General features: G+C 34.1%; 1 protein-coding gene across 2 annotated transcripts; it reads right to left on the bottom strand.

Annotated features, from left to right (window-relative positions):
* Window positions 1–4643: 4643 nt before the first annotated feature.
* On the bottom strand, window positions 4644–12342 carry LOC131596028 (probable beta-1,4-xylosyltransferase IRX10). Of its 2 annotated transcripts, none has more exons than XM_058868582.1 (8): window positions 11918–12342; window positions 11288–11434; window positions 11117–11181; window positions 10887–10956; window positions 7321–7539; window positions 5419–5562; window positions 5199–5334; window positions 4644–5105 (listed from the first exon to the last, which is right to left on the bottom strand). In XM_058868582.1, exons 1-8 carry the CDS (start codon window positions 12233–12235, stop codon window positions 4876–4878), a joined length of 1329 nt encoding a protein of 442 aa, XP_058724565.1. In that variant the 5' UTR covers window positions 12236–12342; the 3' UTR covers window positions 4644–4875. The 2 variants fall into 2 exon arrangements, with proteins under 2 accessions (XP_058724565.1, XP_058724566.1); XM_058868583.1 differs by having other exon boundaries at window positions 11288–11445; window positions 11918–12051.
* Window positions 12343–12572: the final 230 nt, after the last annotated feature.

Consider the following 12572-nt stretch of genomic DNA (forward strand, 5'->3'; position numbering starts at 1 on the left):
TTGTTGCAAGAAATGCCTATAGAAGGTAACATGTTACCGAACCGTAGTTATGAGGCCAAGAAGATATTGTGTCTAATGGACATGGATTATGTCAAAATACATGTATGTCGTAATAATTGCATATTATAATGGAAAGAGTATGAAAATTTGAAGGAATGCCTGAGGTATAGGGAGTCATGCTACAAGCTGAAGGGCAATGATGCTGAAGATGATGATGGTGTAACTAGGGGTGATCAAAACCAAACCAACCCAATAGAAAACCGCAAACCAAACCAAACCAAACCGAAACCGCAAAAAACCGCATTTGGTTCGGATTAGTTTGGGTCATCTTTTAACAAAACCGCATGGTTCGGTTTGGTTTGCGGTTTGTATTTTATAAACCGAACCAAACCGAATCAAACCGCATTATGTTACAACCTAACTTTTACTTAACTCACATCCAACCCAAACTTAAATCTATAATACTTTAACCTTATGATTACGAATAATTTTCTCATCCTTAAACATGATTTTAGTCTCGATCTTCTCAAATCTCTAATAGCATTATCGCGTCTTCTTTGCCACATACATCTTCCCTCTTTTTCTATAATCTCCCAACTCTTTTGTTTTTTCTTTTTCACCTTCACTAATCTCTCGTATCTTCTATTTTTTTCTTCATTCTAATAATTTTTATATTGTTTTATACTATTATTTTATGTTTATTATTTTACTTTTGTCTAATTTAATTTTTACATATTAAATAGAAAGTTATTGTCAAAATATGACGGGTTTTGTTGTTATTTAATAGTGTATGAATGTCTAAATACAAAGTTATGTTATCATCTATATGTATATGAATGGTTAAATAAAATATTTCTAAAAAATCGAACCAACCGCACCGAACCAAACCGCATTAGGTTGGTTTGGTTTGGTTCGGATTTTTTTTAAAAGCCAACCGAACCAAACCAAACCGCACGATTTTTTCTCTTGCGGTTCGGATGATTTTTTTCGTCAAAACCGCCCAAACCGCACCGCGATCACCCCTAGGTGTAACCAGAAAGGGTGCTCATGCCAAGGTGATGTGGTTCCTACCAATAATTCAAAAGTTCAATAAAATGTTTGCTAATTTAAATGACACAAAGAATATTAGATGCCATGTAGATGAAAGCGTATGCGATAGAAATTTTTTCCATGTAGTTGATCAATTGCAATGGAAGAAAATTGATTCGTTGTTTCCAGATTTTGCCCTTGGACTTTCCACCTACGGAATGAGTCTGTTTGGTAATATGAGTACTAACCATACTACATGGCTTGTTCTTCTCTTAATTTACAACCTATCTCTATGGTTGTGCATGAAGCACAAATATATGATGTTATCAATGATGATTTCCGGTCCAAAACAGCCAAGAAACGACATAGATGTTTATTTAACTCCATCATTTGAATATTTAAGAGTTTTGTAGGAGTAAGAAGTTGATGTTGATGATGCGTATATGTGTGATAACTTTAAGATGTTTGACATTTTATTTTACACAATCAATAACTTTCCTACATACAATAATTTATCCAGGTGTAGTGTTAAGGAACATAAAGAGTGCCCTATATGTGAATATGATACATTCTCCCACCAACAATAAAAAATGGAAGAGAGACAATTTACCTTGGACATCAAAAATTTCTAAGACCAAATCATCCATATTGTAGATTGCGGAAGGCTTTTAAAGGAGAGCAAAAGTTTGATATCACTTTAAAGCCCTTAATTGGGGAGGAAGTTCATATAAGACAACAACACATTAATTTTATCTTTTGAAAGAAAAAAAAAAAGGTCATGTGGAAAAAAATTGAAAAAAGTCGGTGTTCTTTGATCTTCTATATTTGTAAAGCTTTGATGTAAGACATTGTCTTGATGTGATGTATGTGGAGAAAAAATATTTGTGATGATTTGATTGAAACACTTTTCAATAATAAAGGCAATACAAAAGATACTGAGAATTATCGTCTATATATGATGGTGATGGGTAAACAACAAGAGTTAGCCCCAAGAGAAATAGGAAATATAACATATTTGCCCCCAACATGTCACACTCTGGCAAAAAAAGAAGAAAAAAGTTTTTTCGATTGTTTGTAGGGTATCAAAGTTCCCCAAGGGTATTCATCAAATGTGAAGAAATTTGTGTCAATGAAAGATCTCAAATTAGTTGGTTTAAAATCTCATGATTGTCATGTCTTGATGCAAAAACTTCCAATAGTGGTTATATGTGGCATTTTACCAAAAAGTGTAAGTGCGAATATAACTAGATTGTCCTTATTCTTCAATGTTATATATACTAAAGTCATTGATGCAAGAAATTAAACAATAGAAGCAATTAGCCTAGTGGTAGATTGTGGCTCTTAAACATATTGTGTCATGCCACGTATGCAGATTCTGTTGGAATCTTGACCCAGAGTCAAATTTGATGGAATCTTTATTTGGTAAGGTCTGTTTAACAATTTTTTTTTAAGGGGGATAAATCAAAACACGCTCATATGGCAGGAGTAAAAGTCATTTAACCCTAAAAACAATATTTATATGAAGGGTATATATTGATATAAAAAAAAAAAGTAAAATGTTAGAATACGGAATTAAATGTACTTTTAATTTTTATTTTTTTTTCATTGTCGATATAGTATGGTTCAGAGGTCGGTTAATTCTGAGTATCAAATTTATCAAATTCAACATCAATGATCACTAAATTTACTGTACTTTCAACTTTTAATAGAGGCTAGTTTTTGTACTTTTGATGGACTTAGCTGCCGGTATTAATTTTAGACCAAATGTATTATTATTTTTGGATAAAAAATCATTGTATTTTTGTATCCATTGAAGGGCGTGGTGAAAATTTTTGCCTCATGATTTTTGGCACTTCTCTCCATCGAAAGAATAGCTGTTTCAAATTTAGGGACAGCACAGATTGCTTTTCCAGATATTTACTTTTACTTTTATTAACGAATGTCATTTGTTAAATTGATTTTCCTATAATCATAGCCGCATATTTGATCTTGTGTTTTTGAAAGAACTTCTAAGACAGTTCAAAGCAAAAAAAAAATCCAGAAATTTAGGTTTTACCCATATTTAATAGTGCAACTTATTTTTAAGGTTTTTTTAAGGACCTATTAAACCATATCATCTTGAAATAATTTATGATTCAACTCCAAAGAACATATATTGGCTCTGTTTGGTAAATTTAACGGTTGGATAATAAGCTAGCTTATAACTGATGGTTGATAGCTTATGGCTGATAGTTTATAACTGTTCGTTGATGACTGATAGCTGATAAGTTAATTAAAGTGTTTGATAAATTAGAGGTTTAACTAGCTGGTAAACATAAAATGACACAAAAAAGACATTTCTTAATTAATAATGAAAATTTATAAGGATATTAATGGAAAAAAAATGATAAGCTATAAGTTAAAACGCTATTTAAAATAGCGTTTAAAAAATAAACTATAAAAATAAGCTATAAGCTAGTAAAATAAGTTATAAGCTCGTGATGAAAAGATTGTTACCAACCAGATCTTTTATTATCATACTAGCTTATAAGTTCAAAATATGTCTTGCAAACAAAGCCATTGAATCCTACAATTTTACTTTATATAACAATATTTTATTTATATTAAATTTTATTTTAATTCAAAATATTATGTGTAATAAAATAAATAAATAAATCTAATTAAACTTAAATTTTATAATAATAATTAAAATTAAAAAAATTATAAAAGTGTTATAGGTGGACAACTCCACTAGTATCCAAATTCAATGCAAACGTTTGCCATGTCTGAAAAACTGAAAAATAACTCTCATCGGAGTTACTCTTAGGCTTTGTTTGGATTGATGGAATCGGATGGAGCGGAGCGGAACGGAATGGAATAAAATGATATTCCGTTGTTTGGATAATTTAAAAACGGATGGAGCGGAGCGGAAAGGAGTGGTATGGATTCCATTCCATTCCATCACTTACCACCATATTCCTTCCCATCCGATTTGGGCGGAATGAATAATTTGTCTTATTCCGTTCTAAAATTTCCAAACAATGGAATGGTACATTCGTTCCGCTCCGTTTCACTCCGCTCCATCCCACTCCGCTCCATTCCATTCCGCTCCGTTCATTTCGTGATATCCAAACATACCCTTAGTTATTTTAGATTCATTAATTGAATTTTGAAGATGCTTATTGGTTAATTAGTTAGTTTTGCATCTAATGGCAAACTTATTCTTTTTCCCCTATCTGACAACAGTGACAAGTACACTTTTCAGCTGCAGTCGCTAGTTTTTTCACCCTATCTGACAAGTACACTTTTCAGCTGCAGTCGCTAGTTTTTTCACCCGGTGGAATTTATGAACAAAAATGGGAAGATTCTTATGCACCAAAATAAGTATCATGTTTTTCTTGCTGAATTCATGTGAACATTAGTAGGATTATCACCCCAGACAATGAAAAATTGTAACAGTTATTTCAACATATAATCTAATTGCATTTGTTTATTAATTTGTTAAACTATTTAAAAATAAATCAGATTAATAAATATAATAGAACACGTAGAGAAAGTGGGTGATTTTGGTTGGTGATTGGTAGTGTTCAATAATCTATGATATCCCAACAGGCCAGAGAAATTAAACTTTCAACTTAGAGCAACATGTTGAAGAAAATTATTCATCAGAGGAAAAACAAACAAATATTTGTTAAGATGATATGCATATTAATTAATCAATGAAAAGTTATTCTGTTTTATATATACTATATAGACAGATTACTAAACGACAATGATGAACTAACATAGGCCTGTGAAGAATCAAGACTAAAATAATAGCAACGAAACAAAAACACTTTATACAAGTAAAACTATATGCCAAGCTTATCAAGGCAAAGGTACAGGGAGATTCCAATTAGAAAATTCGACCAAGTTTCTGTTTACAATTGATCCATTATGCAACCAAAATGTTTCAGTTGATTGGTGAAACTGTCTTACTTTCCTCTGCAGTTCCCACATGATTCCACGCATTGCAGAACAAGGTTCTGAATCCGAAGCATAGACCCACATGCACCTAACTTGTCGACCACGGGCAATTATTGCTTCTATGTCTTCATCTGCACAGATGAATAAAAATACAGTTGAAGGTTAAAAAGAGGAAGAGGGGTATGGTTAGTGAAAATGGGAGGTAAATTGTCGAGGATAATGACCTGGAATAGATTCCAAGTACTGCAATAGTTCAGGACCTATTCGACTGGATGGCCACTTTATTGAGATCTGACTGTAATCGATGAGATTCTGGAATGGCAATTCTATTTGATCTGATAATATAACTGGAACACATTCCTTTCGAATGGAAATATATGGTTATTTCTTCTTGTTTAAGTCCGTTTATATGGAAAAGAAAAAATAGTGAGGGGATAAACATACCACAAAGAAAGACTCGTAAAATCGAAGGGTCCATGATGACTCCCCACGCGGGGCGAGGCAAAACTTGGAATTGCGCAAGTGTTCAAAATAATCTTTCCTTCCCAGCTTTTCACCTCCACTGAATTTCAAATCTGGACATTCCAACTGTTTATACCATCAATATATGCTTCATAAAAACAAATTGTATGATCATAAAGACTAATCCTAGTATGAACGGGCACAATATTCTGAGCCGCAAATAAATGATAACAAGAGTAATTCTCCTGTTAAAAAAATGTTGGGAGAGATTGCTAGAACATATCTGAACAAAATTACTACCATGTAATCTTAAGAAACTAAAGAACTTTGCAACAACAGTTAGAAATAAATTGTCAAACAATTGGCGATGTAATTAGATCTATGGATGTTCAAATAAATCAAAATCTTTATATAACCGAACTTAGGAAGAAAGTTGTCAAACCCAACTGGAATTACTTTTTTTGGACTGGAGAAACAAAAAACAAGGTCACTAACTAAATTGTTTCACAATACAATTCCGTGAACATAAGTTTTCTGCAAAGTGTTTCACAAGCGAAACTATGTCGCATAACTGTATTCAAATTTTTTTGCAAGTCCGATGAAAACCAAAATCCAATGTATCTTCAGTTCAATTGTGGAATCTCTTCACTTTCACTCGTGCAGATCTCAAATCCACAAATTGCTCCTTCACTTTCCTAATTGATACTATGTGAATCTTACAGACCTTATAGATAATTTTGCCAATCATAGATTTAGCATTTAATTTTATTATAGCTTAAGTTCTATCAAGATAATTTGTCAAAAAAATTTTTTTTTATCAAAATAATCTCATCATGAACATGTAGCTGTTTCTCATAGTTTTGCACTTGACCAATTATTTCTTGTTAGGATCTCTATTGTTTTGAAACTCAGTGCACAGTGTAAGTCTATAGATACTGCTTCACGGTAAGCACTACATTCATTGTTCAATGTTAGCAGCGAGAGCAGTAAACCTCCACTGTTTTTCCACTTCACTGGAATTTGTTTTTGTATTTATAAATTCATAAGCCATTTGTCACCACTTTGTTATGTGTTATAATAGGAATTTGGTAAATCAGACTGCTTATATGAGATTAAGGATGATGTGAAGTGCTGGTTTATGCATGACACGTGCCTAGCAAAGTACAGGTTCACGTGTACAATTTTTAAATTTTCAGAAACTATGATTTCATTTGTCAGCTTGTGAAGAGGTTATGATATGGAAGCAAGGAAATTTTTCGCATGTTCAGATTTATGAACTCTGTTCTTTTTGTCAATGTTGTATGCAGAAGTCTTCTTGCGGGGAAGTCCCCATAATATAATAATACTTGGGGCATTTGGGAGAAAATCATTTCTGGTTTTTGTTGGGGTCAAAATGGTTAAATTTTTTATTATATGAAAAAGGATTGGAAATATTTTGAATATTTTATAGGGTATCTTTGTTTTTATATGCTCTTTTTGTAGAGTCCCTTTTTTTTCATGAATGGTTCTTTTATCAACTTGAACTCAACTAACTAAAATATTGTTCCCACAAGTTGTAGCCTTGTGTACTGGGATGCCCTGTAATAATATTTTATTGTTCTTTCTGATTGTATATATGTTGGTATTGTTATCTTCGGCATCTGGTTTGCATTTTATACATAGTTTCTGGTTCAGTTCAATTTTCAGTCCTGAGCTAAACTATGACAAGGTAAATGGAGATAACTATATATCAGTCATCACATTTGCTTTAGCACAACGTTCTGAATGTAGGTAAAATTTTCATTTTGTAGACCCAAATTAAAACACAATCATGAAAGACAGTATTCTTGCTGATAAGAAAACATATTTAATAGAACTAACCAATCACTATTAAAGATGACATACCTTCTCTGGAAATTGTTTTGAAAGTTCTATTAGCTGAAGTCGATCAGCTTTTCCTTGAGCACGTCCTAAATAATTTGCCAAGTACTTCCGCTTAGACAGAGGCAAAGGCTGGACTATGGTAGACCCAGCCTTGGTCATACCATCTTCGACATTACCTGGAATGATTATATCTTTCCATGTATTAAAGGCACTAGTATCTCTCTTATCAGTGCGGTCCCCCTACATTGATTTGCCAAAGAACAAACTTTAAGAACAGATAACCTTTCATGGCAACTTCATGCATTTAACCATCATGTTCTTGCTCAAGCTCCAACATTTTTAAGATTAAGCATAATTAGATTTTTCAACTAAAAAAATATGAAGGGGCAGTTTCGAGGAAACGGACAATAAAGGTTAAGTTGTACTTTTGATCCCTTGTCTTCATATTAGGTTTCAATTTGTTCTCTCTTTTATTTTTGCTCAGAAATAATGTCTTATTTTTCAAAGTTGTGCCAACATGACCTTAATGATTTTTTATTCCAAAATGGTATCTTGTTTTACAAAAGTTATACTAAAATAGTCCTTTTTATTCCAATATAATTTTTTTTCTGTTGAAAAATGGTCCCTTATTTCGTAAGTGTTTTACCAAAGTAGTCCTCACCATACCACAATTTAATGGAAAGGACCACATTGGTATACCTTTGCAAAACAAAGGACCATTTCAGAAAGAGAAATAAGAGAGGCCAATTTATAACATAAAATAAAGATAAGGACTAAAATAATAATTTAGCCAAGGATAAAGGTTTCCGAATATCAAGTTTTTATAATTCACAAGAACAGTTATAGCAATATTATGGTATTCAACATCATCATTTTTGTACATTGTAGGCTATGTTGATTTCTGGATTGACTTTTTATTCTGCAGACCATTTTTTCTCTTAAGAAGATCATTTTTCTCATAGAAGTACAGAGCATCAGTTTTTAAGCAATGACTCTAAAAAGAGTTTTATATGTGTATGAACTAATGCTTAGTTTCTGTTGATCACTAGAGATTATGCAGCATCAGTTGTAGCATCTGTTCTGCTAAAAGCTATTAGGAGTAAGTTGCAGCTTAGGCTTCAGCCACAATCTCTATGAATCTTGTATTATATATGTGGGCTTTCTCATAAGTCATATTAAGAAACAGTTTAAAGTCCTTCCCGTTTCACTCTATTCTCAAACACTAATAGCCTCCACAAGTACAGAGGACTGTGTTTTTATGCAATGCTGCAACAGATAAGAGAGAATTACAAGTCATTTCTAAGGACGCATCTGGTCATCTAGGCAACCAAAACCAACTGTTGGCCCATTGATAAAATGATCTAGTGCTACACTAGTACACCACTAAATCAGCTAGTTTAGAATATAGAGATGATGAGAAAGAGAATAAGGAAATTTGATCGTATATACTTCTACATCCCTGGATCAATGGGCATCCAGGGTAAAAAGAGCAAGAATGAGACACATTGGGATCTTGCCCAAGAATTCAAGAGCCTACTCTCTCTCCCATTCTAAACTAACTAACTAACCTACAGACGTTTCTCACTTTCTCTGCCTCTATTTATAACAACCTAACTAACTTTCTGTCATACAAGCTTTCCAAATATGGGCTGCTCTTAACTCGCCAACAATTCCTAACATATAGGGCCTCGCCCACTTGAGTCCTTGCCCATCTGATGTACGCTTTGCTAATTGGGTCATGTCCATAACAGTACAATCTTGTAGCTCTAGCCAGATGATCAGCATTGCTTTGTTGCCTATAGGTTTTGCACAAAAAGCCAGAACTGGCATGGCCATAAAACTCCCATCTGGGTCTTGTTGGAAGTGTAAATACCAATCTATGCATGAAGTGTAGTAAGGGAAGTCCCCTGAATTGCAAAAATAATTTCCACCCGGGCCAGTTGCAGCTGGAGTAACATTAATTTGTTGAGCAGCTGAGTTATTTTTAGCTTGATGTTGTTGTCCGTCATTTTACCTCACAATTTTGCTAAAGAATTCATCCATTTCTGCATTCAATATTTTAACCATAGTCTTAAATTGCTTGATAATGATGGAGCAGAGCTTAACTTTACCAAGCAAAAGCCCTCCCTTGTTGAATAAATGGTCTTCCCCTGACTACTTTCATTCATTAAGGTGAATCCTTCAGGGGCTATTCACTGCGAAGTAATACCCTGCATCCATATTTCAGTCCAGCAACAGCTTCGGGCCTGAACAGTTACATCATTCCACCTCTCATATTTATGAACTCTTGTGGTGGGAAATAGACCAGCATCCAATACAACAAATTTATATTTTGCCTATCCATAAATTTGGTGGATGATGTTCCATCCTTTTGGGTCCCTTCTCCATTCCGAAAACTATAGAAAAATCAGCTCCCTGCCTGTTGGCCCTTTCACTATTTAATTCCTTAGAAAAGGTATGTAAGCTGGTTGCCACCTTGGGGTAGTGGTTCAATCAAACAGCGAATAATCTATATTATGGGAAATTGGGAATTGGATAACTGTAACCTGCCATGATTGCAAATCCCCATCATCCTCCCTAAGATCTCCTTCAAATACAAGAATCTCTGTATGCTTTCTTTGAACACAACTTAAGCTAGCTACCACTCTCAATAATTCTTAAAGCATTTTCTTCTCCTTCTTTTGAACAAGCAACAAACAGCTAAGGGTATTTGGGGAGCTCTAATACCAGTGATTATGCAGTTTGTAATATAGTAATGAATTAGAAAGAAATATAAAGAAATTTTATTGTGTATCACCCTCCAACTTTTAAACAACGGGAATCCACGATTAAGAAGAGCAAGAATGAGAAACAGGCCCTCCCTAGGAATTAAAGAACCTAGTCAACCACCAAAAACTAACTTACCAATCAACTAACTCCCTCTAGCTTCTCTGCCCAGGAAACCCATTTGCGACGCTACAACGCATATGGGGGCAGACACCCTCTGACCCGCTCCACCGGTATAGTGGCGCTACATACTGCTATTGAGAACAAAGCTATTCCATCAGCTTTCTTTGCAAGGCCCTCTCCTAACTAAATACCAATGCCTACTGTAACAACTAACACGGCCTTCCAACTTGATTCCAATGTCAGGACAGATGAATGTTATATTCATTAAATCAAAGGAGTACTGAGTTCATGGAAAATCTTAACTTTTCCTCCAAGTGCAATGAAAAGAAAGGACAAATATATATATGAAAATCAACATTGTGAAAATGAAGGTTAAGGTCTTTTAAAGTATTGCCTCATTGTTATAACTTATATCTGTGCTATTTCACATACATTACATTACATCTGATACTTTTTCTTCAGCTTGTTTCAAACTTGACATAATTCCATCTCCTAAACTATTAAAGGCGTTATTGCTTGGTTTATAACTTCTATTTCAGTGTTTCTGGTAAACATACAAAACCAACAATTTAAATTGTGGTCCAAAACCAGAATTGCAACCACAACACCTAGATTTCTGATATCCACAACAGACTACAGCCTAACTAGCCACTTTTCCATGTTTTTCATTAGCCGGCAACCATATTTTAAAAGTTTACCTCAGGGGTAAGAATAATGGAGCGATTTATATATGTTGCCCAAGACTTAAACAAGTGAGCTCCAGCTCCACTGAAAACAAAGCAATTATATTAGCTAATCGCAATCGGTAACCTTACAAATGTCTAAATCCAAAAAAATAACATGAACATTCATATCTCCATTAACCTATTAAACACGATTTCCACAAGCTATTCACAATATAAAAAAAAATCATCACCAGCATTATTACCTCGGGAAAACAAATATGTGGTTCCTGCCTACAGATAACCGGAAATACGGCATTTGGCTAATAACCTAATCACCACAGGCAAACAATTTCAGCTAAGTAATTCCTAAAAATCATTTAAAACATCACCAATATCAATCCAATTTGAATAAAAGAAACGAAAAATCTTCTTACTTTAACATAAGTTTGATTAATTTCTTTATCGTTAAGTCCACCCATCATTCGCGCACATTTAACATACGAAGGAACAAAAAACAAATCCGCTTCTTCCTTCTTTCTTGTCCTGTATCTTGATTCTAAAAGTAACTTGTGTATTTTCACCTACAAAAGTACTAATCAGCAAAATTTCAAAAATCATCCCAAAATACAACATCAAGCTATATCTCCACAACTGCAACCGCAATTCAGGGTACATCAAATTCAGACTATATCAACTACATTTGACAGCAACTTTCGCGATATCAATGGTTGTAACCTATATAGTAACCCACACTTCAAATAACAGTGTCAAAATATTTAAATTGACATGACACATTCGCAGTTATATTCAATCTATGAAGCACGGTACCGACACCGACACATTGCCGCCGCAATAATTTTTTCAAATTAATCGTAATCTCACAAGTGTCAGTGTCGGTTTCGGAGACACACATTTTTTCAGAGGTGTCGGTGCTACTAGTATTCAATTGCTTCCATTTTCACAAACTACAAATGCAGTTAGATTCAATCACTTTCATTTTCACAAATTATAACCGATGTCTATAGTGTTCTATGTTTAGGGAGGTTTGGTGCGGGTGAAATTACCTGACTACCCCACTGTCCTTTCAAGCAAGCTTCCGGTGTGATCTTCCCCTCTCTTCCTTGCAAAAGCTCCTTCAATCCATCGATCTCATTAGCTTCGTAGACATAGATCTTTAGCGAAAGTTCTTGCGATTCCGGTAACCGGTGGATACCGAGGAATTTCTGTTGCGACACGGTGGAGGAGAGGTTGCAAGGAGCGTCCAAGAGTCTCGTGAGGAAGAAGGTGGCGGCAACTAGGAGCAAGGAGCCGATCTGGTGCGTGCGTGTGCATAGTGGATGCTGCTGATGATGCATTGTTCTTGATTTGTTGTTACTCCACATTAGATTGAAAATGAGTAGTGAGGGTAGTGGTGCGGTGAAACGAGTCCGAGAGAGATTCTAGTTCTAAGATAGAACGCTGTACGAGATGCAAACTCATTCTTCCTTTTCCTTCCTTGATTAATTAAATATATGATTTTAATTTGGCAAAATACCTTTTCTCTAGTTCCTTAATGCTTTGTTTGGACTTTGGATTAGAAGGGAAAGAATGTGAATGGAAAGATTGTTAAAGGAAATAAAATAAAATAAAAAGAAAATGAGTAAAAGTATGATGATTTTCAATCTGTTTGATAGAAGTGAATATGAGAGGAAAGAAAGTGTTAATTATTATTAAATTACA

This window comes from Vicia villosa, linkage group LG4, assembly GCF_029867415.1.
Source record: "Vicia villosa cultivar HV-30 ecotype Madison, WI linkage group LG4, Vvil1.0, whole genome shotgun sequence".
Lineage (NCBI taxonomy): Eukaryota > Viridiplantae > Streptophyta > Magnoliopsida > Fabales > Fabaceae > Vicia > Vicia villosa.

What these genes read in the sequence shown, in the direction of transcription:
- LOC131596028 (XM_058868582.1), bottom strand. Translation starts at nt 12,235, where the DNA reads ATGTGGAGTAACAACAAATCAAGAACAATGCATCATCAGCAGCATCCA. An exon ending in CACATATTTGTTTTCCCGAG is followed by an intron (nt 10,957 to 11,116) that starts GTAATAATGCTG and finishes CTTTGTTTTCAG; the next exon opens with TGGAGCTGGAGCTCACTTGT. An exon ending in GTACTTGGAATCTATTCCAG is followed by an intron (nt 5,106 to 5,198) that starts GTCATTATCCTC and finishes TCATCTGTGCAG; the next exon opens with ATGAAGACATAGAAGCAATA.